Below are 27836 nucleotides of genomic sequence, written 5' to 3'. Positions count from 1 at the left end.
TTTGTGATACGTGGCGTTGAATTTTGTGGCCCTGTCCTACGCCGCCCTATTTATTTACTTCGCGTCCTTAGAAATTGTTTTTTTATTGGTTCTCCAAAGGTTCATTGGTCGCCGACGATGTCCCCAGATAATTGACTGCGGAGCGAGTTGCTACTTCGAGACCGGATCGAGGAGCACCCGGTCGCGATTCCCGAATTCGCACTCAGAAGCGGATTGGACAAAACATGAAACATGAAAATATGAAACCTAATGGGTGTGTAATGTGCTATTGTGCTATTTTTAATCCTTAATCCTTGTCCACTTAGTACGCATGAAAGCAAAAACCAGCCCTCACGCCGGTGGTTCATTTCTCGTATTATAAAACAATGTACGAAGTAAAACTAAAATGTTGACTTTCTTTTAAAGCAAAAGAAAAACTTCAATTTATATTTTTTGTCAATGTATACAAATAATGTTTTCGAATTATCAAAAAAATATGTTCAGAGTTCCGGTGCGGCATAACCGTTTATAAAAAGTCCAATTTCGTTTTGTCTTTTTAACCTTAAACATGTTTAAATCTAAATAATTATTATTAAAACAAATTGATTTGTATTTTCGTTAACTATTTTAATTTTTTTAAATTATTTTACATATTTTTTGGCATTTTATAGAAAAAATAGTTATAAAATCTTTTTTATTTGATCTACATTATTAATTTTTATACTGCCTAGGCTATTATATTATTAGCATTAAGTAAACAATAGTTATGGTAATTATACAATGTTATAGTTACGACTTAACAGTAAGACAAAACTGCTGGAAGTAACAATTTAACAGCGGTCAAAACGTTTGTTTTATAGTTCTGGCCGGTAAACGCATTTACAAGTATGTATTTTCATCACTGTTTGTACGCCATTTAAAGCCTAATAAATAATTTTAGTTGTACGTTTTTTATACGGTCAGTGTTTTGTGCCTGATGTTTGTTTAGTAGCTATCGACGGCCTCTTCATCGGTTTGTAGCGTATCGAGTTTTCTTTCTTTTTTAGCCTTTCGTCGATTTATCCATGGCATAAAGCTCCAAAGGCTGGCCCCAGCCAGCAGCGTCAGTCCTAAAGCATGGAAGAGCGGATTATAGTCATTGACCGCCTCAAACCAGAAGTTACAAAGCGGCGGACCAACTAACTGCAACAAGCCGTTAACAAAAAGGCTGATGCCATAGGATGACGTTAACCGTTCGGTACCTAACATATCTGCCATGATCACAGCCGTTATCCCCACGTAGATTCCAGAAGCAAGACCGAAGAGGGCACACCAGAAACAAACTGAGCTGTATGACCATGCAAATGGCAGCAATGCAAGAGAAAGACCCGATATAGACAAGCCTCCAACAAAGTACCACGTCTTAGGTATGTACCCCATGTCAGAAAGTGCTGAGCCTCCAATACGACCGATAAGATCCGTGGCGGAAACAACGGATAGTAGGTACGCTGATAAAGATTTGTTAAAGCCTCTGGCTTCTCCAAAACTTGGAAGCAAAATTATAAAATTCGTGTAGCTGATGGCATTTGTCGAATTAGAGATTAGTATGACTAAGTACATCGGGTCCCTTAGCAAGCTAAGATCGAAAAACTTTGACCGTTGTGGTGCTTGTGCCTTACCCCGAGCTGCATCGGTAGTGCCAGACATTTCTGGACACGAAGAGTCACTTACCACGCCCGCTCCGCTGTTACTGCCCATTGAACGAAGAGACATGTGCGAAGAAAATTCCTTTGGCTGGAATGACAAAGTACTACCGTGATATGGTGTGCTAACATACAGAAAGCTACTAGTTGATGGCGAACGCTTAGAGAGTCTCGACTTTGAGGAATTTCTAAGAGAGAGTTTGTTTGAACTAGAGCGAGTCTCCGGTACAGCATACAAAGAAGATTGTGAGTTCAGTTGGCCGGGCGTAAAGGTTTGATTCCTTTGCGGCAACCTCACTGGGGTACTTATTTTTCGAGTTCGAGATTGGAATTCATCACCAGGCTTGGAGTAACTTTGAACAACAGCTGCGGAAGCACTACGGACGAACAGCTGTTTCTCATCCTCTGGTAGATATAGGGGGGAAGGTGGCGAGTTATGGGGTAGTAGGTGCTTATCAGCTTGCTCCTGGCCTACTACGTTATCGTCAACGTTCTCGAATTTCATCACTATTCCAATGTCCTCTTCTTCAGGTATGTCTTCCAAAGTCTGGCGGGCACGTAGAACACGTACCATGTGTTGTTCCACAGGCTCATAAAAAAGAGCAGCTACAAACACATTGAGGGTAATGCCCCCCATTATGAGGCACGATCCATGATAACCATAGGTCTCAAGTAACCAGCGCAAAAGTGGAGGAAGAATGATGCTGCCGAGTGCACTCCCTGAGATGCACAGACCGTTCGCCAATCCCCGTAATTTCGCAAAGTATGAAGTCACAATATACACTGTAGGTGGGAAGGAAAGACCGGCACCAATGCCTACAAGCACGCCATAACTGTAAATCAAAGAATCATGAATAGCATTATAGCCGTAATTTGTGCGGTATAATTACCTGATATACAGGTACCCAATCGATGATGCCCAGAATGAAAGTATCATACCTAAAGATGCTGACGCTCCGCCCAGGAGAGTAACGGTTCGATATGAATATTTGACGGAAAGGATACTTGACACAGGACCTATTAATAACAATTTAAAAAATTAAACAAGATTACACTTTCATAATAAGCTTTGAACTTACCCAACGAACTATAGAGAAAGTAGCACAACGCTGGTATCCAGGAAGCCTTTGTAGGCGAGGAGTTGAAGGCTTCAGTGAATTCAACGAATAGAACACCGAAACTTTTTATCGTGCCAGGAATGAGGATATTGGTCAAACACGAGCCCAAAAGCACTAGCCAACCCCAGCCACCATCAGGTGGTACCAAGTCGTATTCACTGTCATCATTTTTTTTGTTGAATAAGCTAACTGTAAAAAGATTAGAAGTTTTAAGACACGCTTTGGATCATCATATTAATACATATCTAAGTTTTTAAAATTTCTCAGTTAAAGAAACAGAATTCGATCGATTCCGTGAAAAAAAAATTCGCAAGTCCTACAAGAATATAGCTACCAAGAACGGTGCTAATACTGTTACCTGACGCATAAATATCAAGATTCTTTTTAAATAATATATATATACGTATAACTAAGCTATTGACGTGAATTTCTGATTAAGGTAAATTGATTGAGACTGTTGTAGACCCCAAAGGCCTCTTCTCATTAATTTGAAAACCTCAAAGGCTTGCACACGATTTTTTCGTGCTGGCTTTTAAACTGGCTCCAGCCTGTCTCACATTTTGTTCAAAAGTCAGCGAGAGAGCGCTCTAGAACCAGATGCTCTCTCGTGCTGGCTCTAGACTCTAGAGTCTAGACCCTGAAGTACCGTGTGTCATCAATAGACCTCTGTCATCAACATGTCATCAACGCCGACTGCGACTTCTACCGAGGGGACGCTCTGCCGATTGCGACTTCTACCGAGTCGACCCTCTGCCGACTGCGACTTCTACTAGGCCGTCTAGACGGCATTCGTCGGCAGTCCCATGACCCGGCCGTTGAGAAATTTGTTCATGAATTGTTGAAGAATTTGTTGATGATGTGTTGATGAATCATCGATTTATTTTTGATGAATTTTTATTGATGACAGCCTAGGACATGCCCATGTTAAATAAATCAACAGATGGCCTGTCATCGATGAAAAATCAACAGAACCCCCTTGACTGTTGATGAAACGTTGATGAATTGTTGATGACAGGTACTGGAGGGAATTAACAAGAATTCTGTGTTTACTCATACATGCAAACGTATTCTATTTTTAGATCTTTACACTCTCAACTTTGTGAGAGCAGGGAGAGCGCCATTGTCGTTTGAATCAAAAAATGAACCCCATATTGCAAAACGAATGTATGGTCGTGAGGCATCTTGTAAATTGTATAGTCTTTGGTGCGACTTCACAGAGCTTCCGGACGATCAGGGAGCCACGCAGGATCTGAATACGCCGCGAAGACAGCATCTTTGGCCCCCGCTTACGTACATACATATATGCTTAGTATATAAATAAAGTTCCGTTTACTGTATATTTCCATTGCCTTCCCCTATGGGAAGTAAAGCATTTTACTCTGTTAACCTTTCCCTCCTTGTTGGAAAACTCGATTTAATGGGTTTTCCAATTGATCTTCTTAATTGGATATCAAGTTATAAAATTGGATGACGCAAATTTAACTTTTCCACTTGCGCATAATCCAGCCATTTCTCTCTTGAAATTTAATGCATTGCAATATCGGCGTATAGTCGTCATTGGTCCAATATCTAAATTTTCATCATCATAGTTCTCCGTTGATGTCAATGATCTTCGTGTCCTCACGCGTTTTCTCAACAGGACACTCTCTTATTATATTTTGTCTTTTTTCGTTTAAGTTCTGTGAATACACGTCGTCCTTTTGGACTATAACCTCAAATGCAGGATCCACATAATTAACACATTTCAAATTATCACCTTAAAGACAAATGCCTTTATTTATTTTATTGTTTTTAATTGAAATGTTAAGAAACGACTAGTTGATATATTGGTTTGTAGTAAATGCTATATATCAGCGATGGCTATCCCGCTTTTCTGTCGAACGGGATAAAAAGTATCTTATGTCCGTCTTCTGTCTCTAAGCTACCTCCCTACAAATTTTCCATTTTTGTAATCTGTTCTGCCGTTCTTGAGTTATAAGTGGTGTAACAGACACGACTTTCTTTTATATATTTATATGTGCAAATTATATAGCGTTATACACACTAATCTCTAACATAGATAGTCTTGCCAAACTAAAAACTTTAATTCTAACCCACTTAGTTCACATGCAGACAAATTCCGGCAACACGCCGATAGTTAGTTTCCTCGTACTCTTCTATATTTTTTTTATCGCGCCTGCTAACACCTAACCCAAAAGGCACATGTTTGGTTTAATACGGGCCACATGAGTGTACTGACCATAGTGCATTAACGTCCATCACCATATTACCTAATCAGCTCCAAAAGAAGCTCCATTAGCTAGAGTCCAAGCAGCTCTATCAGATCGACAGCAGATCACGAAATGACCAAAACTTACAGTCACTTCTTTTCTACTGAGTAACTTAAACAAATTTAAACTTAATAAAAAAAAAAAAATAAATTTGGCGGTCATCAGTTCTTAACCCACCCGGTAAAAATTCGATAAAATGCCTATTTGTTATCTCAAATTTGATGAAAATCTTTTGAAAGCTGAAAAGTTTTTTTCCAAAAATTTTCTTATATTTATAGCATTAGAACTGAGAGACTAGTTTGCGTGAAACGAACAGACCGACATGGCAAGATCGACTCGGCTGTTAATACAGATCAAGAATATACATACTTTATATGAGGGTGACTCATTCACTATGTTGCAAACTTCTTATTGAAATTATAATACTCTGCAAGGGTATAATAGAACTCTAAAAAAAGTGATCTTTCAAAACCAAGTTGCCTTCAAACTTAAGCAAATAACTATTGATGAATTGCTGAAATTTCAGGATATGCTCCATCGTCTACGTAACGGAACCACGTAAAAGTACTGGGTCGGCACACGTTCCGGGCTTAAACTTCAAAATGGTATCCCACACGGATACCGCAATCCGTAGTCCTTTTTACCATAGCATTTATATAACCAAGATATCACTTTCGACCATTTTACTGAGCTTAGGCAAAAACTAAAAAAAAAGGCTTTATGTAATCAAATTTTAATTAATTTTAATTTTAATGGAAAGCCATGTCTACGACGACAGGAATGGGTCTTTTACAGATGGAATCTTAAGTTGTTGACCCACATTATCATAAAGTCTTATGGCATAAACATTTATTGAAAAAATCCAACTCGCCTTCTTGCTCCTGCAATCATTCAGTCCAGAAAATATAAATGCTAAATGCCCAAAAATTAGTAACATCAGAAATTTTAATACTCTCCCACCCTAGCTCTTACTATCCCCACAGCAAAATATATGAATAAAATCCAAATTTTTAAGTCAATCAACTTAGTACATCAACTTTAAACTATAATAGTGGCACCCTAAATGCTATATGACTTAATAATATACATACATAAGCTTTTAAAATAAAAAAATAAGTTAGTAATTAAAATCAAAAAACACTGTCATTTTTAAGAACGTTATAGAAAAGTTCACATTCTTATTTTTTAAATCCTGGCCACATACTCTAACTGCCATTTTAAAACAAAGTGCTTGAAATTTGTAGCTTCCGCACACATTTTAAGGCTACATTTGTATGGTATAGATAAATACTTAATATGATATTAATACATAAATATATACATATATATTAATAACAAAAATATTTTTCCCTCGTTTTACTGACCTGATTTATTGCTAGTTTCATTTGAAGTTCCATTCGATTTATGGTCTTTGTGATATACTTTTTGTGATTTTTGTGTACATACATTTTCTTCATGCATGGTCTCTAAAAAGAGAAAAAAAATATTTTTATGGTTATATGTTACGAGTAAAATAAAATATTCAATGCTAGCACGGTCTACAATATTAACATAGTATATATAATAGGTTCAGGATAAAAAGAGAAGAAAAACAAATCAAAAGAAGAAAAACAAAACAAAAGAGAAGAAAAAAAAAAAACAAGGAAGATAAATTTGGCACGCTGAAGTTTATAAACCCGTGTAGATGGCACTTCGATCACATATTATAATTACTGTTTTACATTCTCAGTTTTGCATTTTCCTCTACATCTAAGGATCGTTTATATTACAGCGATATACTATATATAGTTGTCCGATTTTCATAACATTTAAGATAAAAAACTAGAATAATATATAAAGTTCCCGCTCGTTCTTTTGGCAGCTATATGATAAAGTCGTCCGATCCGGCCCATTCCGATTTATACACGAATGAGAGTATAAAGAAACTGCAAAGTTTCATTCAGATAGCTTCAACACTGAGAGAGTAGTTTGCGTAGGCGGACAGGCGGACATGTCTAGATCGACTCGCCTGTTGATGCTGATCAAGAATATATATACTTTATATGGTGGGAGATGACTCCTTCAACTCGAGAACACGCAACATATAACTGTCCATGTGAAAAACAATGATTTTCTAAATTTATCCTACAAACACTAAGCGAAAGCAAGGCGAACTGGAAATTGCAATCGTTTGAAGTCAAACGAAAGATCGGTATCATTGGTAGTGGAGGAATACATATGTTACATTTGCACCTTTGTACTTTCAGTTAATAAGGTTGCCTCAATCAAATTCGACACGAAACTACGTTGGATAATTTACTACATCATCGGGATTTGTTATGGATTGTTGGATTTGTTGTCCCCAAATCGCCAGCAACTTTTGATTGAATGGTGAAATTATATAAAAAATAATTAATCCAGGTGTCTCATCAACTGGGACTTTTCCATTTCCAACAGCTAACAATTGTTTAGAAAATTGAGCAGCACTTTGATCATTTTTAAGTTTAACTCTCATATTAGTGGTTAGCGATAATTTTTTTACGTTATTCCATAAAGGTGGTGCCTTTAGGCAAGCATTTAATGCACATGCATTAAATCTACGGGTAATTACTAGGAACGTTTGCTTGAAGTCGCCTGTCAACAATACCATCAAGCCGCCAAAGATTTTGCTATTTCGACGAAGAACTTTCAGTGTGTAGTTAAGTGTCATTGTGCACTGATCTTAAACAATGAGCTTGCATTGCATCAACAATTTTCCCATTGCACTGGATCGGTAAATATTGGATGTTGGAGTATCAATTGTATTTAAATTGAGTGGCATAAGTGCAGAATGTTCAGTACGACCGCAATTCCAGATGATGCTAACGCCAAAGCTATGTCACATCTTGATTGAATAGTGGCCAAAATCAATGAAATGACAAATGTTTTTCCTGTTTCTCCAGGTCCGTCTAGGAAGAAAACACCCCCAGTATTATTGTCCAACGCTTTCATTAATGTTTCGTATAGTTGTTTTTGCTGTTCATTCAGCAACGACACATTATGACGAAAGAAATCCTGCAATGTATCACCATTGTATTGACCATTCACAGTTTTCAAATGCGCAAATGATTTAGGTCTACGTAAATTTACCAACAGCAGTCGCAAATAAAAACATTCATCATGTCTAGGATGAACAGTATACATGCGACCAAGTGCATCAGTGGAAAACGCCTGTGGCGTTTCAACGTTCATAAGCGTAGCTGCGAATAGGCATGCTTCACACATTGCAAACAAGCTAGTCAATATTGTCGATGGTGGTCTCTCAGCTTGTTGTGCCGCATTAGCCTTTGGGAAGTAAACTGTTTGGCCTTTGAATTGGAAATGACAATCTAGTTCGACAATAAGCTTCTTTTGAAATTTATCCAGAATTTTCATTGCTATAAACCTCACGGAGCTAAACTTTCCACGTGCGCTAAACTTGCATTTTTTTTGTCTAGCGACCGTGGGAACACTTATTAAGAACTTTCCTAAGTTGGTAGTAACTTGAAATCTGTTTTAAAAAATGTTGCGGTTAGTCTTCAATATACTTTTACTCGTATATATGTCGGAACGGGCTTGATCCGACGACTATATCATATGCCATACAAACGTTTGGACCAGTTTTTAAGTGATTTTTAACAAATTTGAAAAATTGAATTAGCAGCCATAGGAACGATCGAGAAATTAATTTATTAATTTAATTTAACAGATTTTCATTAAATTTGGGATATAGAAATGTTATATTATTCTTGAATTTCGGTTTTAATTTTATAAACTCAACTCAACATTCATCCTGCAGGTCGCGTTCCTGGCCGGCAGTCGATTGTTTCGTGGGTGAAAACATTCAGGGAGAGCGGGAATGTGACAAAATCCCATCCAGCTCATCAGAGAATAACATTCGGCAAGCAATCGCAAAGATACCCGTCGATATGCTTGAGAGTTCAGCTGAGCTTCGAAAATCGGGTATCTCAGTGCATTGAAAACGGCGGCCATCACTTGTCCGATGTAATCTTCAAAAGTGTGTAATGAAAACTTCAGCATGTGTGTTACAAGAATAAAAAAAAAATTGGAATGGTATGTCAACTACTTTTTTTTATAACCTTCTAAAGTCAGCAAGTTTTCTTGCCGCACCCTGTATATAGAGAAAAATGTAAAACTTTATATACACTCCTGTTCATAATTATACGACACCTATGAAATTTTTGTTTCAGCGGTCGTAGGAGAATGGAAACACACAGTAGATCAAAATAAAGTATGTCGAATAATAGCACAAGGAGTTGTGCACAAAATGAGCTATTCTTATCCTTGCTTGCATCACTCGTTTTCAAGTAACGGTAAAAAAAAGCACACACGCCCTGATTTAGGCTACCTTGAAATTGTTTTATAATGATACGACACATTTCAATTATTGCGGCTAAAGAGGAAGATTTAGTGTTTATTGGTTTTTTTATAATTTTGTTAAATATTTTATTCATTTTTTAATAAAATGCCGCATGGTAGCTTTTTAAGCGAAGAAGAGAAGGGAAAAATTAAGGCGTATAGCTATGTATAGGTATATGATATAAAATGAAGCATAATTTCATTGATTTTTACATAAATATTTAATTTATATTGTATTAATTACTAGTGATCGAATCTGCAAGGGTATACAATCTTTGGCGTGCCGACGTTAGTTTCCTTGTTTTTTTTTTTATAAAATAAATATATTTTGAAGACTAAATTAAAAAATGTTTAATGTTGATTTTTTTGTATACCTTTGACTACTTATTACAAAAAAAAAAGCATATTAAGACAATTTGTAATAGATTAAGCTGTTTGACCACCCAGAACGCCCGAAAACAGAAGGGTATTTAAAAAATTAATTTTGACAAATCTATTAAAAATATTTATTAATTGGAACATCAAAGTACATATGGTAAACTAGAAATAGATATTAAATAATTATTGGAAGATTAAAAAATATTTGCAAATGGCGGAGATACAGCGAGTCTAAGAAGGAATTTGGCGTATTGTATACATGCTGGACAACACAATTCTTATCCGAAACCCGCAAACTAAATATTTTTTTTAAACTATATCAATACAGCTACAGCCGTTAAATAATTTTTTTTGACTAAAATATATATACAAATTTTATTAACGAAATTTCTGATTTAAAAAATTACAACTTTTTAAAAATAAATGGTATCAAAAAAATTCTACGTCATGCTATAGAGAAGTTGTCCAATAGTTTTTGAGAAACCATGTGCTCCGTTTTAAAAAAACGTAGTTTTGAGAAAAACGCAAAAAAAGATAAATAAAGGTACTCGAACGTATACCGGCAACGCTCACTTCTTATCATTGTAATATATTGTAATCACTGTAATTTACAAATAATGAAATATTTTCAAGCCCGATGTCTTAAAATTACCGTAAGAATATCGGTATAAAAATTAAGTTTAAAAAAATTGTTTTTTCAATAAAGTCAGGGTGGTATAACCTCTTAAGCATTGGAGTATAATCAAATAATTCTATATTTTTTCTCGACTTTTAATGCCACAGAGATTTAATAAATATAAAAAAAACATAAACAGATTATACGTTTTAACCCTACCAAACAGTTGCACGCCATATTTATTTATTTATTTTGTTTGCATATTTTACCCTGAGTTGTTCTGTTTTTTTGCGTCTGGTTCAGAAAAAATCAACGGGGGTAGTATTACTAGTTTACTCGATGGCTTTCATGTATTTTTTTTTTTTTTTTTTTTTTTTTTGACGTTGATGCACTAAGGTCAGTACATTCAAGTGGCCCGTATGACACCAGGCACGTGCCTGTTTGGGTTAGGTGTTAGTAGGGGCGATGGAAAATATAGGACAGAATACGAGGAAAATTGACTACCGGCGTGCTGCCAGATTGTTAGCTTGCATGCTTACTAAGTGTGTTAGTATTAAAGATTTTAATTTGGGAAGGGTATCTACGTTAGAGATTAGTGTGTACAAATCATTATAATTTGCACATAGCACTCTAAAAGATTCATGCAGTTCAAAGGAGGTTCTACAGTGACGCAACACTAATGGGATATAGGATCTAGTAGTTCTACATGGTACATGGAAATTAAGCGGACTCAACAAGTCCGCACTTTCCACATCACCATGTATAAGGTTAAAAATAAAGGTTATCCCTAGCATTGTTCTACGATTGGCTAAGGACGGCAAGTTTATTAATAGGAGTCTACTAGAGTAGGAAGGTAATCTTTGGTGTGCATCCCAATTTAAACCGCGTAGAGCGAAAAGTAAAAAGTTCTTTTGAACCGACTCAATGCGTTTACTATGGACGCCGTACTGAGGGCTCCAAACGCAGCATCCATATTCTAGGATAGGACGAACTAAGGAAGTATATAAGGATTTAGTAACATAGGGGTCATTGAATTCCTTCGACCACCGATTAATAAATCCAAGCACACCCCTGGCTCTATTCACCATAGACGAAATATGATCAATAAAGTCAAGTTTTGGGTCCAAGCGGACGCCCAAATCGTCAACAGAATTAATTCTTTCCAAAGAGCAGCAGTTCAGCGTGTGAGTAGCAAGCTTAGGAACGACACGTGAGAATGTCATTAGCTTGCATTTCGAGTCATTTAAGTTTAATAAGTTTACACGGCACCAAGTTTGAAAATGATTAAGATCTGTTTGTAAATTCGACTGGCAGGCAACGTCATTGTATTGCACGCAAAGCTTGACGTCATCCGCGTACATAAGTACTCTGGAGTTAGTCAAGACTTGGGGCAGGTCATTTATAAATAATGTAAACAATAAGGGTCCCAAATGGCTTCCTTGCGGGACGCCAGATGTAACCCGTAGAACATTGGATAAATTATTCTTAAAGAGGACCTTTTGCGTCCTGCCATTCAAATAACTTGAGATCCAATTAAGAAGATCACTTGGAAAACCCATTGAATCGAGTTTTCTAACGAGGATAGAATGGTTAAAAGAGTCAAATGCTTTACTGAAATCAGTATAGATTACATCTGTCTGACAATTATTATGGAAGACCTTTATAATATAGGAAGAGAGCTCCAAAAGATTTGTTGTTGTTGATCTTCGCTTCATAAAACCATGTTGACATAGAGAAATAACCGATCTACAAAGGTGCTGTAAGTGAGGGGTGATAATGTTTTTAAATAATTTAGGGATGGCCGACAACTTAGAGATTCCTCTATAATTGCTGGCATCCAATTTGCAAACTTTTTTGTGGAGAGGAATAATAAACGATTCCTTCCAAATAATGGGAAAGTGGGAGGTTTCCAAGGACAAGGTAAACAATTTCAAAAGGGGATAGCACAGGGCGTCGGCACAATACCTGAGCACACAGCCAGGAATTCCGTGGGACCTGGCGAATAAACTGGCTTGATACGATGAAGATCTAAAAGGAGAGAGCTTTCGTTTAGGCTATGACAGAAAATTAAGTTTGATTTGGGTATGTCGTAGGAATAGGTCTGGTGTAGATACGAAGAGCTAGAATAGGTTGTTTGAAAAAACTGCGAAAATAGATCGGCTATTGCCTGATCATTATTTGCATTAGTATTTTCAAATGAAAGCGAGGAAGGATTTGTTTTAGGCTTACGTTTAGTGTTAACGAAATTATAAAACTGTTTTGGGTCCTGTGAGAACTGGGCCCTACAACGAGTTAAATAGTTTTTATAACACTGCGCGTTCAGCACGGTAAAGTTTGACCGAGCTGATAAATAAGATGAAAGGGCAGATTGAGAACCGGTGATTTTAAATTTAGCATACAGTTTAGATTTTTTATTTTTAAGTCGGCTCAACTCTTTAGTAAACCACGGCAGTTTATTCGAGCTTGGCGGATAATATAACGGAACACATTCAGTAAAAAATAAATTCATGGCACTGTAAAAAATATCCACGGCAAGAGCCATGTCAGTGCACATGTATAGATCAGACCAATTGAACTCGTTTATAAAATTATTCAGCCGTTCAAAGTCCGTTTTGCGAAAACATAGGACTTTATTGGCTGGACGGTCAGAAATATTCTGTACGTCACACCCAATATCAAGAGTCACATCGAAAGTTCGATGATAAGGATCTTCGTGCTGCGTCAGAGGCGCCACCCTTGCTAAACTGACTCTCGCAGGATCAGAGACGAAGCAAAGATCGAGCAAGCGCTGTAAGGAATTTCGAACATGGTTGACTTGAGACAGCGAAATGTCAAACAAGCCAGCGATAAAGTCATGTTGTGTAGGTGTATGGAGAGTATTGGTGGAATTATTTGAGCACCAAATAGCACCAGGGATATTAAAATCTCCTAGAACTACCAACTGGTCTCTATCCAAAAGTCTACTGGAAACCATCTGAATAGCGGAAAGGTGATTCCAATAAATAGGAAGTTCCGACAGATAGCTTCACACAGAGGAATTCAACATCGTTGCAATCCTCGAAGGTTAATAATTCTGACGTGAGTGAGGAGTCCACCGCTATAAGAACTCCACCCCCGCGTCTGATAGGGCGATCTAGCCGATTTACTGTGAACACAGCTGGAAAAACTTCGGAGCTCAGAATCTCCGGCTTTAACCAGGTTTCTGTGAACACAATAACCTGAGATGCAAACGAATACAAGTTAGGAAGCTTACTACGTAAGCCTCTTGCATTCTGATAGGAAATACCTAGGGAGTGGGTTAGTTTTTTGGATCGGGATTGGAAGACGTAGAAGGCGCAGTGGTATGATCAGGCCTGGGAAGAGTTATTCATTCAGGTCGTTTTTTCTATTTCTTCGCTTCGAACCCCTTAACAACGATGTACTCTGGCCAGAAGTTGGGAGAGCAAATAGTGTTAAAGAGCTCGTTAGGGACATTTGTTTTGAAAGATGAAATGTCCCTTGCGTAAGAAAATTTGAACTTTTCCACCTTTATCTTAATTTTTTCGGCTCTGGTTTTGCCTTGTATAAAGGCGAGAACATCTTCCGATGTTTGGTCAGGGGAGAGCAGCGAGACAAAAATATGTCTCGTTGGTGGAACAGCTATAAGGGCTTTTGGCAATGCAGATTGGTTATCTGCCGTGCCATTGTCGGCCGGTATTTCTGGCCTAACACCCTGGGCAGATATATTTGTGTGAACGGGACTTTGAGGGGTCCATATTTGCGACCCCCCAGGGGATAAAACAGAAATCACCGGCGGTACGGGCACTCCCGCTGCACATTCGAATACCGAATCTTTTCTAGCGCTCGATCTCAGCACTCTTGGAATTAATGCTGAGGTCGAGGGCTGTGCCGAGGGAGGCTGCTGCTGAGAGCCCGTTGCAGGTAGTTGGGGTCCGTCTACATGCTGCCCACCAGTAGCAGTTTTTTTGCGCCTAGGAGACTCATTTAATAGCGTAAGGCTATTAAATTGGGTGTCCAGCGCCAAGAACATATCAAGAGTTTTACGAAAACTCGTTAAAATGCCCTTAAAACCGCTTTTGGTTTGCCGCATGAAAGACATCATCTCCCTTTCTATACGCGACAGGCCTCACAACAGAAACGCAGGCCGATGTTTTTTTTTACATCGTCCACCGTCCGAGCTGCAACTCCAATACACTTGGCGTGCATGACGTTGTCGCACAGCCAGCAGCCGATTGCAGCAATTGCCTTTTTGCAGGTTTTGACGAAACAGACAATATTTCCGGACATTATATGGACTTACCACTGTACTTGTACTTTGAAAAAATAACAACAGCTATTAAGAAAGAAGTGAAGAGTCTCAGCGAGATGAGATAAGAAGTGCAGCGGCACAGCTAAAGCGAGAGAGTGAGAGAGCGTGGGAGATAGATAGATAAAACGTTTAGCTGTTGCGACGGCGCAAACAAAAGCTAGTCGAAGAAGACACAAAAAGGAATGCAAAATATGCAAAAGCTAACACTAGCAGCACAACTAAATTGGAAAATAAAGTCAATTATGTACACAAATTAGAATAGCTGCATGCACACGCGAAGTGAACGGGAAGTTATAAACACAAATTAGAAAATTTAAGTTAACCCCGGTGGTTAGAATCAATCTTTAATACAAAACGAGAGCGCAAAAAAAAACACGTCCGTTCACTTGGAAAGATGAAATGATCAAAAAAAAAAAAGATTAAAAGAAAAAAATTTTACACCTAGCAAATAGCGTTTTACCTGTACAAACCCAAACCATACAGACGTCTTTCTTAGTTTGGTTTACAGTTTTTGAGTTTAATTACAAATTACAAATTACAAATTATTATCTTATTTTTCGTTATATTTTTACAGTGTTTGTTCTACAGCCTCACAGTTCGCGGCAGATTATTCAATTCACTTTTGTTATTTTTTTTTCTTGGCGTCTCATTTCAGTTTTCCACCCAATATTTCATTGTTATAAAAGAAACAATCAAGAAACAATCATTTAGACCTTCACTTTATTGATATGGTAACTTATATAATTGTTTGCAATACGTTTCAATTAGCGAAGCCAATTCAATTGAATGTTAATTTCTTTGAATGATAAAGTCAAAGTTGTACCAGAACGATTTGCAATTATGTACAGAAGGCGAAATATATGTATATTTCGCTATAGTCATATCTACCGTTCGAATGTAATTGCTTCGTTCGTTGTTGAAATCCATAATAATAAGTTGCTAAAGTATACAACTTTTGTTTATGTATTTATAAACCAATTTAAACAATTTAGTATTTGTTTGAAGTCAAAAACAATGTACATGGGCATTAATCCGGTCAAAAAAGTTGTAACCGCAAAACACTATAAGATCTTATTTACCTACGGGGACTTACGTTTATAAACCTTTTTATTTTTAAATTAAACTTTAAACTATGAAATATAAACAAAAATACATATAAAAATATGACATATTACCAGAATATTAATATAGTTTGTCTCGTCTAAGAATATTGTTGAATTTACTCAATCTCTGGGGTTATGCGAATATTTTGAAAATTTTTCCTCCTTCAAGTAAATGGGACGACTAAATATATTATATAGCTGTCCTAAAAATAGGTAAATGAATATGTAGAACCCACCACGTCAAATGTGGTAGACTTAACACACGTAATGGGTACCCTGTTCTGAATTGATGGTCCTGGAGATACCAGCGTTTTCAGCCCACATTTACATACAGTTCAAATACGACTTCGAACTCTCATAAACTAACCATCCTTAGACACCCTGAAACACTAACTCGAGAAGTTCACGAGCACAATCAGGATAAGACTCGGGAGCTATCCGTGCGTAGTAAGATCCGCGGAAGACCTAGTCTCTAAGTTGAAAATAATTTGCAGCAAAAGTTTTTGTTTTGCACGCAAACTTTTGCATAGCTATTTCGACTGACGCAACCAAGATAGCGGTAAAAAAAATTTATACAGACGACAAGTACCAAATATTGCTGCAAAAAAACTTAGCAAGTTCTTTGTTTGCAGCAAAATCTTTTCACTCGTGTTTATGCGTGCAAATTTGATTGCAGCAATCAACTTGCTGCAAATTGTTTGCATCGCATGTTTCTAGCTTAAGGAATTACTAGATGCGTACAGTCATGTGATTACTATAAGCATCACCTCATTCTTACTAAAGACGGAAGAAACTGGAAGGGGGAGTAGGAGCGGGCATATACTGAACAGACCCTGGCTGTCGTATAAGCTACTAAGCTCAATGCAGCACTTTCCAGGCGGAAGTCTTCGCCATCGGGAAAGTGGCAGAAATAAGGGCCACATTGGCCGATGCGTGGCCTCCACGAAGGCTTTTCGGTTTAACCTTAGAGAGTTAAGAGCCACCGAATCAACCGGAACATTGGATAAAAACCGTATTTTTAGCAACGAGTACTTGTTTAGCAGCGAGAAAAGGGTATGATTAAACAGTCGACACTAACTCACGAATATTTCATACAAGAGTAGATCGTCTCCGAATCATATTTTGATTTATTGAAGTTGACTAATAGCTCACGAAAGAAGTGGGTATAAGACAGCACACAATTCTGGAGCCGAAAACAACATCCGGTGACAAGAATACTATCGTTTATTGTTGTGATTATTTTTGCTATCGTGCCTTTTATTTTTTATTTTTATCAGAGAGAACTTTCTTGAACTCTAAAAATATAACCCAAAGTTAAATATACTTGGAAAAGGTTTTGTGATAAGAATTGTTATACACTTGCAGAAGTTTGCAACTCAGTGATGAAGACATTATCGACCCTAAAAAGTATACACATTTTTGGTCAGCATCAACGGCCGAGTCGATCAAGCCATACATGCTGTAGACGTCAAGCTTTGTGTGCAATATAAGGACATCGCCTGCCAGTCAGATTTCCAATCAGATCTTAATAATATTTAATCATGGTGCCGCGTAAACTTATTAAACTTCAATGGCTCTAAGTGCAAGCTAATGACATTCTCTCGGGTAGTTCTCAACTTGCAACTTCCACACTGACTCCTGCACTTTGGAAAGAATTAAATCAGTTGATGATTTGGGCGTCCGCCAACATCAACTAGTAAACATGCAAGCAAACAACCAACAATTTCCTCGTATTCTCTCCTACACTTTCCATCGCGCCTACTAACACCTAACCCAAACAGGCACGTGCCTGTTGTCATACGGAATCTCGGCTTTAATTTTATGAAAATCGGGAGGCTATATCATATAGCTGCCATAGAAAATATCGTTAAATGTTGAAGAAAATCCAACAATATGAATGTAAAGCTGTAATTGGCAAATTATTAAAATAATATGCATAGGTGAATGTAATAAAAGTAGGCATTACTTTTGCTTGTTTCTTAACATAAATATATATATAATTTGTATTGTATTAATTACTAGTGATCGAATCTGTGCGGGTATACAAACTTCGGCATGCCGAAGTCAGCTTTCTTTCTGGTTTTATGGAAAAAATAACATTGACTTTTTTAATCCAAATTTTTTCAGTTATAATTTAATTTTTTTACTTAGTTTACTAAAAAAATATTAAGTTACAGTTTCAATTATACTTTTTCTTTTAATTAAATAAAAAAATTAGAGAAGTTCAGTGTATTCAGTTTAAGTTTCAATTTTTTTTTTTTTTTTTCATTTCTTTCTTTTTTGTACTTAAAGTTGGAATCTATATATAAAAAAATGCTCTGTTCGTGTCTACCTCCTTCATAGACTTGAAAAGTTCAGAACCGTTTAAGCCCATATTTTTACACAACATGCGTTGAGGTTCCAGCTCGGTTATTGTCTACTTTTGATGTTGATAGCTTATCTGCGGTTGCGAATATATCAATTTTTTTAGCGTTTCCCCGTGCCCCTACTGCTGCGCCCTCTACAGGCAGCCAGCTGAATCAAAGCATTTCCTGTCAAACATTCAAAACATATTGAAAGAAGAAACTTGAAAAGTTCTGAACCGTTTAAGCCCAAATTTTTAGAGAACATGCGTTGAGGTTCCAGCTCGGTTATTGTCTACTTTTGATGTTGATAGCTTATCTGCATTTGGGTTATAATGGTTAGGAGGACCGATTGCAATCATATATTGAAATGTCGTCAGTTGTTTCATTAGTACATTGTCGATATGCATGCAAAAATTGAAACATAACGTTTGCTGTTCCTCCGATTGAATTAGAAGAAACTTCGGTCCGAGGAATATATCCATTTGCGGGATGCTGTGATGAATGACCGTAATACAACCAACGCTGGAAAGCTCACGATTTTGCCATCCTCATACATAGGTAGTCCACGCCACATGCATGAATATGCTCAAGATGCCCAGGCATATGTTCGTTGCTACGGCCGTCCAGACTTATTTATCACCTTCACATGCAATCCAGCTTGGGACGAGATAGTACAGCTGTTATTTCCTGGACAATCATATAGGGATAGGCATGACATCACAGCCCGTGTTTTTAGACAAAAGCTCAAGTCACTGATGGATTTCATTGTGAAACATGGAGTTTTTGGATCTGTGCGGTGGTAGAATGGCAGAAGAGAGGATTGACGCATGCGCACATACTGATTTGGCTGTATGATAAAATTACTCCAGACGAAATTGACAATGTGATATGCGCTGAGATTCCACGGGCAGAGGTTGATACAGATTTGCATGCAGTTGTCATCAAGAACATGATCCATGGCCCATGTGGTACCCTCAACCGAAGTTCACCAAGCATGGTAGACGGGAAGTGTTTCAAGCGATATCCTCGAGCATTTACAGCCAACACCGTAACAGGGGAAGATGGATATCCTCTGTATAGGAGACGGTCAACTGAAGATGGAGGGACTTCGGCAACTTTAAACATGAGAATTGGTGATATTGAGGTAGACAATCGTTGGGTTGTTCACCACTATTGTCAAAATCATACAAAGCGCACATCAACGTAGAATATTGCAATTCCGTGAAATCGATTAAATATATCTGCAAGTACGTGAATAAAGGCAGCGATATGGCAGTTTTTGGTGTTCAGGCAGAAAATGGTGACAGCAATGCAGTACGAGTTGTCGATGAAATATCTCAATACCAGGCTGGAAGATACATAAGCAGCAACGAGGTTGCATGGAGAATTTGTTCGTTCCCCATTCATGAACGCTATCCAGCTTTAGTTCACTTGGCAGAACATTTGGAGAATGGTCAACGTATCTATTTCACAGAAAGAAATGTGCAAGAAAGAGTCCTGAATCCGCCAGCGACAACTCTGACTGCCTTCTTCACCTTATGCCAGGAAGATGATTTTGCCGGAACATTGATGTATTCAGAAGTGCCCTCTTAACCACAATATGCAACAGAGAAACGTGGCAGGGTACAGCTAGTATATTTATATATTTAAAAAATAAATCAAAAAACAAGAAAGAAAGCTAACTTCGGCACGCCGAATTTATCTACCCTTGCAGATAAAACTTCGATGACTAGGACTCTATACAATATAAATTAAATTAAAAAAAATTGTACACAAAATTGTAAAGTAATAAAAAATGGTTATATATATTTTTATATATATATATTTTTTTTTTAAATTTTCATTCCTATGGCAGCTATATGATATAGTCGTCCGATCCGATCCGTTCCGACATATATACAATTAAGAGTATATAAAAGATTAACTACAAAGTTTCATTCAGATAGCTTCACAACTGAGTGACTAGTTTGCGTGGAAACGGACAGACGGACATGGCTAGATCGACTCGGCTGTTGATCCTGATCAAGAATATATATTTTTTATGTGGTCGGTGTCTCCTTCACTGCGTTTTTTAGTTTGTTTTGGTGATAATATTTAAAATGAAAAAAAAAAAAAAAAACATTTTCAGCGGTGACACTGCTTGCAGGTAGTTACGACAAACAAAGATAATTGAGTTTGTTATCTTCGCTAATGGGTACCCTTTCGGTGAAAAATAAGGTTATTGAAACCGGTTATGGGTGTTTAAGACATAGCTTGCAATAAAAGTTCGCGAGAAAAGCAGAAAAAAAAAACATGCATCCTCGCTCTCGTTCTGAGCAGTTAACTTCGTTTCTTTTCCTTTTGGTTTCCGGATAAGCGTTTTATTATGAGCTGTTCGTAAGGCCCTCTTTTACCGAACATTGCACAATGAACGATACGAAGTGAGGCTCGCACAGGGAGACTACTGATTGACTGAAACAGTCTATGCAAAAGGTCTTTTTAATATGTTGATTTCTTTTAGATGCACATGAGACGTTGACTAACACCGTGACTTTTGTTTTTCACGTTAGATCTTCTAGAAAGTTAAATTAAATAAATAAAATTAAAAATTAAGGTATAATTTATTTTTGTTATTTATTTTGAAATAAATTTGAGCACTGCCCACTCGCAAAACTCATAAAACAAAGTAACACGAAGAAACCCAGAAACTTCTCGTACACAAATGTGCGCTTGCGTGTGCAACTTCACATATGTACACTCACCAGAAAAAGTGTGCGTACAAACTTAACGCGCAACTTTGATGTTAAATAAAAATAGTTCTATTGAAGATATTGACTTCAATTTTTTTTAAATTACCGACACATCTATTATTAAAAATTATAGCCAGTCTTTTTTTATTTCCGTCCACAACTTTTTTAATTAAAATTAAAAAACAAAAAATACCCATGTTTTCGGGCAAGAAAAAGTGTGCGTACAAAATTCAATCAAGATAAAAAAAAACCATTTATTGTTAAGGCATTGATAAAATTAGTAAGAAGGAGGATACCCATTTCTATCTATTGTCCCATTTAAGTGTTTTGGAATTGAATAACCCAATTTTTCGGTAAATTCAGGTGGTATTTTACTCCACTCATCCAAAATCACATCCTTCAACGTATCCTTCGATGTAATTGTTCGAAGACGAATCCTGCGCTCCAGAAAAACCCACAGATCCTCTATGGGGCTTAAGTCCTGCGACTGAGGCGATGAATGCAGTTGATTTTTGGTATAAAAAAGCAACCATAGCTTCAAACTAAGCGAAGTATGCTTGGGGTCATTATCCGCAACGCAAAACGAAAAGAAGATAAAGAAAGTACTCTAAGGTATACCGGCAGCGCTCACTTCTAATGGCTGTAGAATCTACAAATAATGAGATATTTTTAAGCCAGATGTCTTAAAATGCCCGAAAGAATATCGGCATCAAGATAGAGTAAAAAAAACACATTTTTAAAAAATGTCAGGGTGGTCTACCCCCTTAAGATATTGGGATTTTTAATATTTGAATATTTTTTAGTTCTTTAAATATCCGCTCTTAATCATGCAGTAAGTTCACAAACGGTTTCAATACTGTAATGTTAACGTCCATAAGTCTTTGCGCGCCTGGAGATTTGATTAATAGTTATGTTATTGTCAACCAATTATCAGCATTATATTATATATTTAGTCATAGTATATTTGAAATTCCAGCCAATTTGACACGTTCCTTTTTCTGTAGTATTTAGCCAGTGTTGCAAATTCCCCTTCTTTTTAGATTTCTCAATTTTCTTCAAGCATTCGCAGCTTTGTCCACTTCGGTGGTTTGCTCAGATTCAAACAAATATTGCTTTCAACGCCTTTTTAATGTTAGATCCTCTTTAGGTAAAAAATATTATTATATTTATGATTTCAATATAATATTAAAAACACACGCTTTTTATTTATTCCAAAATATTTCGGCCAGTAGATTTTACATAATTGTTTACACATGAACACGGACATTAAGAATTAGTTAGAGATAAGATTAGGTGAACTATGTCAATTTCATATTAGCTACATAATCTAGGATTTTAAGAAATAAAATCTGTTTGAAATATAACTCACCAGAATAAGTAGGTGCATTATTAAGAAGCTCTTTCAATAATCCATTCATTTTATTCCCAAAATGATGTCATATAGCATGCATTTTTTTTGTAGAGTAATGTAACACCCAAAAAATGTCTTTGAACGTATTGGTCTGCCCACATATCTACCGTTTGCCGCCACTCCTTCACTCTCCATAGCATCTTTAACATCCTCAGCGAATAGTTTCCTTTTATCCACGGCTAATTATTCCGTGTTTCAACTTAATGTTTTTTTAATTGGAAATTAGGTCATTCAAGTTTTCTCAATAAGTGGCACCGATTTTTATGAAGAACTTGACCATATTATTGAAAATGGACGACAGTTTTACACAACGCACTCCGTACACTTTATAGTAGGATTTTTTTTCCGCTGTCTGACACTTTTTTTAATTCTTTGTGTTGCTTCAATTCTAAGCAGCATTTTTGGGGAGATATATGATTTTTTTTGCAACTTTGTCTTTAGCGTCTAAATAACCAATGTTATGCCGTCGGTTCTTACAAGAGCGAGAAGAGCGCGATTATTGTCGTGCATTCAAAGTTATGTCCGAGTGCTAAACGAGCGGATAAGCACTGGTAGTTTTTGTGTTCGTTTAGTATTTGGTATTATTTTTCACCGGTTGGTTATTCCTTTATTCGTTATGTGTGCGAATATACCGGGAGTAAAATGCTCGGTTACATGCAATCCGTTATACTCTTGCCGGAAGAAGTACCGACACAAAAATTTCTAATAAGTAGTCAAAACTTTCACCCTTGCCGTTCTCTGCTAAGACGCAAAGATAATCAAAATCATGTGTTTAGTTTTCAGAAGTGCAGTTATAGTTTATATAATTAAATTGGTACAGGATTAAACAATATTTTGGGATTCCGATCCACTCTTGCCCTGCCCTTGCAGGGTATTATAATTTCAGTCAGAAGTCTTAAACTCTCATCGACCATCAATAATAGCTGTATATATGTGGGTATATGTCTCTTTCTCTCTCTCTCGCACTCTCCCTCTTCAAACAATATAAATAATTCCTACTTTCATTACAGTAACCTATACTTATTATATTTACAGTTTTACTATTATAGTTTTACAGTTATAGTTTTAGATTCCCAGTTTGGCATTTTCCCCTAGATTTGCGATAGTTTATATGGCAACTATGTGTATGATATAGTCTGCCGAAACCGAAATTCTTGAATATTATAAAATAGCTATATCTCACATTTGATGAAAATAAGTTGAAAACTGGAAGTTATAATTTTTTTCTTAACATTTTCCGATAGTTTGCTTCCTGACTTATATACTAGTGAAGGTATATAGAAGAATAACTGCAAAAATTCATTCTGATAACTTTAAAACTGAGGGACTAGATTTAGTAGAAATACACAGACGGACATTACCAAGTCGACTAACTGCCTTCTTCACAGTAATTTTTATGGAAAATCATCAATGATTTATTAACGAGTTGTATGTTAAAAATTACTGATTAATGGTAGGTATAAGTTGACGATACCCATTAATGTTGCCTATACAAATGTAAATGCCATATAAGTTTAATAAACACAAAAATGTACTGTCAAATAACACCCATATGGATTATATGATTTTACATTATTTTTATGTTTTTTTTTTTTACTTTACGATAGGCTTATTAATTGTTAGAACAAAATGGGAGTGTTAAAAATTTTAAACAAACTTACAATAGGTGTGAATGTTGTCAACTTCGGTAGTTCTAACTGTTAGAGTATCTGAGATATGTTGTTTCAGACGGACGTACATACCCTGCAGTACCACATGTCATCAATAGGCCACTGTCATCAACAGTCATCAATGCGCCAACTGCGTCTCCTACCGAGACGACGCTTTTACGACTGAAACTTCTATAGAGTCGACGCTCTGCCGGGTGCGACTTCTACCGAGTCGACGCTCTGCCCACGATACAGTTACAACGGTCCGGCCGATGATGAATTTTTTGATGAATTGTTGATGATTCATCGATGAATTGTTGATGATTCATTGATTAATTGTTGATGATTTGTTGTTAATGACAGCTTAGGACATGCCCATGTTAAATTCATCAACAGTTTGTACGGCCATTCATCAATGAATCAATAACAACTCAGCCTTGAGGGTTGATGAATCGTTGATTAATTACTGACTGGTACTGCAGGGTATGTACAGACATTTTTCTTCCTCTCTACAACGTGAGCAATATAGACAAAGCACAAAAGAAGACCCAGTGTTGTCACATTGTAATTTTGTTTTTAAATCAAGCCTTTGTATGAGATCTTTCCAGTATTCATTAAACAGATGGTTCATATGGTTTTGCTTTTTCGACAATTTCTCAGTAATTTCTTTATCCTAATTTGACAATAATTGTAAGTGAAGTATGAGATGGTTTGTGGTGCAATTCAGGATTCTTTCGCTTGAATATACCGCAAAAACATAAACATTATCGATATTATTTAATTTCAAACGCCTTCTTTTTATATCCTTGCAGGGTATTATAATTTCAGTCAGAAGTTTGCAACGCAGTGAAGGAGGCACCTTCGACCATATAAAGTATATATATTCTTGATCAGCATCAACAGCCGAGTCGACCTAGCCATGTCTGTCTGTCTGTATCTGAATGAAACTTTGTAGTTAGTCTTCTATATACTCTCACTCATATATATATCGAAACGGGCCGGATCGGACAACTATATCATATAGCTGCCATAGGATTGACAGGAAATTTTTACGAAAAAAAAATATAACATTTTAAGTTTTTAACAGAATTTGATCAAATTTAAGATATAGCCATTTTATATTACTCCTCAATTTTGTGTTAAATTTCATGAAATTCGGATTACTATATCATATAGCTTCCATAAAAACGAACGAGAAATTAATACAATTAAAAATTATAACTTTTTCAGTTTTCAACAGATTTTTTTTATGAAATTTAAGATATAGCCATTTTATATTATTCCACAATTTTGTGTCAAATTTTATGAAATTCGCAAGACTTTATCATATAGGAACCATACAAACGATCTTTAAATATAGAAGAAAAATGGAAATCTGTAAATGTAATACTGTAAATATAATATAAATAGGTGTATGAAATGGAAATTACATTTTTTTTTTTGCACTCACACTTTTGCATGGCTATTTCGTTAATGTCTATTGCGTTAATGTCTACACGCGCTTTTATTTTTTCCTTGCAGTGCTTGCAAGTGACGCTCATTTGCAAGTTCTGTTGTTTTATGATAGTCAAGGAATAACGACGTGTTAATATTATGTCGGCACAAAAATCGAGACTTGCTGCTTTTGCTATATTAGCAACTTTAATTTAACGTAAAAAAGTGAGAAGATTGAAATCTGCAAAAAATAGAAAGTGTTGGGTGAAAGAGTGGATTTCGAAAAAGATGAAAAAGGAGTTCATAAAAACCTTTTAAAAGAGCTACAAAATGGCGATGAAACAAACTATTACAATTTATTTCGCATGTCAGTCAGTGATTTCAACTTCTTATTAGAAAAAGTAACAAACTACATAACTAAACAAGACACTGTAATGCGTCCTACAATTCCACCAAATGAACGATTAGCCCTGACATTGCGTTTTTTAGCCACGGAATGTACAATTCAATTAATCTTATTGTGTTCTCGCGATCCCACATGGTGCTTTGCATGCTGCAATACTGCGACTGCAAACAAACAAGCAACTGACGCAACCAAGATAGCGGTAAAAAAAATGTATACAGACGACAAGCAAAAAATATTGCTGAAAAAAAAAACTATGCAAGTTCTTTGTTTGCAGCAAAATTTTTTCACTCGTGTTTATATGTACGTGCAAATTTGACTGCAGCGAGTTGCAAATTGCAAATTGTTTGCATCGTGTGGGCTTAGCTTGAAAAATATTGTGTCAAAAATTCAAGTCAATTAAAACAAAATTGACGAAGTTATGAGTATTTTTATACTTGCCGGATTTTCTCTTTACACTGGTTTTTTTGTGTTTAAAACTTTAAAGCGCTTTTTCCACAACTCACGTTTTCAAACTCGGTGCTAATCATAACTTCAAAACTACTGCACCGATCCTTTTGAAATTTTAAACATTATTTCTGTACATACATATTTTGCGAGGTAACGCTGTCGAGTAATATACATATGTACATACATACATACATATATGTACATAATTAGTTTTTTTTTTATAATAGTAGGATCTTGTCCGCAGTTACATTGACCCAGATTGGTACAGACATTCAATCCGATGCATGCATGTACATATGTATATATGTATGTATGTACATATGTATATATATGTATGTATGTACCCCCTTCCTTAAACACTGGAGCTCATGTATAATCACTATGGATAAATATGTGTTTCTGACAGTGATCTTTACTGCAATACAAGAGGTATCGTGTCATAATAACACTAAAATTCCCATGTTTGAGAACGAAGTACGATTAAATAAATAAAAACCCGTGAACTCTTCTGAGTGGTTCAACGCCCTTAGTGTTGCTTGGTCATTAACATACATACATATATGGTCATACATATGTATGTATGCATTTGCGTCAGCTGTGCTGTCCTGTGTCACATTGTCATTGACGCATGAAGTGCACACTCACCTTAGGTTCTATTATTTAGGCAATCTAAATTCGTCCTGAAGCAAAATCGTATGTCCACGCATTCAACCGTGAAGTAATTGGTGCACTATTTAAATAGTAATTGAATGATTAACCGTGCTTTAGCTCTTACTGAAACTGGCTGTTACATGACTGTCAGATTCCAGTTGCTTCACATATGTCTCCGTAATCCGAATACGACTTTAAATGAGGAGCATGTATTTACAAAGAAGTGATCTATCTAAACAATTGTATTTCAAATTTATTTTATAATGTTCGTTTTATTTTTTTTTTTTCAAAATATATACAAAAACAAAACGGGAAAAACGAAAGACCGTCGGTCGAATTTCTCCAAAACCTCGGCTAGTATGACCGTTGTTATCGGACACGTTATATTCGTGAAATGAAAATAAAGTTAAGGTGCAGAAACATCGATGTTATCGATGTTTGCAAATCATCGGAACCATCGATGGCTGGGTCACCACTATTAATGTTTTTTCACACAACTCCGAAAAAGAAAACCTTGGAGAAAATGAAGACCCTCTAAAATATTGGAAGAAAGACTTTAAAATTGTTATGCGAAAAATGCTAAATAACAATTTTTAGTAGTAGTACTGATGACTGCTCTTTAAAATTGGTAGCAGCTAAATACTTGTCTATACAAGCCTCGTCATGCGAAGCGGAACGAGTGTTCAGCAAAGCTGGACAAACTATTAGTGACCGCAGGACAAGGCTCTGTGGACAAGCTTTTATTTAACAATAAGAATTCACATTTCAATAATACTATTGATAGTCCTGATATCACAGATCTCGAATAAAATATAGTCATATTGTTAAATTCCATTTTTTTTAGAAACATCGATGTTTAACTCGATGTTTTTTTTTAAACATCGATTGACGCACACATCGATGTTTCTGCATCCCTAAAATAAAATGTACTA

At 36.3% G+C, this 27836-nt stretch overlaps 1 protein-coding gene across 5 annotated transcripts; it reads right to left on the bottom strand.

The window, feature by feature from the left end:
• Window positions 1-585: 585 nt before the first annotated feature.
• Window positions 586-27835, bottom strand: LOC147643167 (monocarboxylate transporter 12-like). Of its 5 annotated transcripts, XM_086836570.1 has the most exons (8): window positions 27045-27835; window positions 26899-26983; window positions 25417-25641; window positions 22276-22789; window positions 6414-6515; window positions 2741-2968; window positions 2552-2678; window positions 586-2494 (listed from the first exon to the last, which is right to left on the bottom strand). In XM_086836570.1, the coding sequence occupies exons 4-8, from the start codon at window positions 22322-22324 to the stop codon at window positions 964-966; spliced, it is 2037 nt and encodes a 678-aa protein (XP_086692696.1). In that variant the 5' UTR covers window positions 22325-22789; window positions 25417-25641; window positions 26899-26983; window positions 27045-27835; the 3' UTR covers window positions 586-963. The 5 variants fall into 5 exon arrangements, with proteins under 5 accessions (XP_086692696.1, XP_086692698.1, XP_086692695.1 ...); XM_086836572.1 differs by lacking the exon at window positions 22276-22789; XM_086836569.1 differs by having other exon boundaries at window positions 26899-27310.
• Window position 27836: the final 1 nt, after the last annotated feature.

This window comes from Drosophila serrata, unplaced genomic scaffold (genome assembly GCF_035046125.1).
Source record: "Drosophila serrata isolate PLE 108 unplaced genomic scaffold, ASM3504612v1 contig_280, whole genome shotgun sequence".
Taxonomy (NCBI): Eukaryota; Metazoa; Arthropoda; class Insecta; order Diptera; family Drosophilidae; genus Drosophila; species Drosophila serrata.
Note: the sequence above shows the minus strand (reverse complement) of the source record. Positions and strands in the feature narration are given on the sequence as shown.

Excerpts from the sequence above, each read along its gene's own strand:
- LOC147643167 (XM_086836570.1), bottom strand. The coding sequence starts at position 22,324 with ATGAATGGATTATTGAAAGAGCTTCTTAATAATGCACCTACTTATTCT. Across the intron at positions 2,969-6,413 it reads TGAAACTAGCAATAAATCAG|TTAGCTTATTCAACAAAAAA; the intron begins GTCAGTAAAACG and ends ATCTTTTTACAG. Across the intron at positions 2,495-2,551 it reads ATTGGGTACCTGTATATCAG|TTATGGCGTGCTTGTAGGCA; the intron begins GTAATTATACCG and ends TTTGATTTACAG.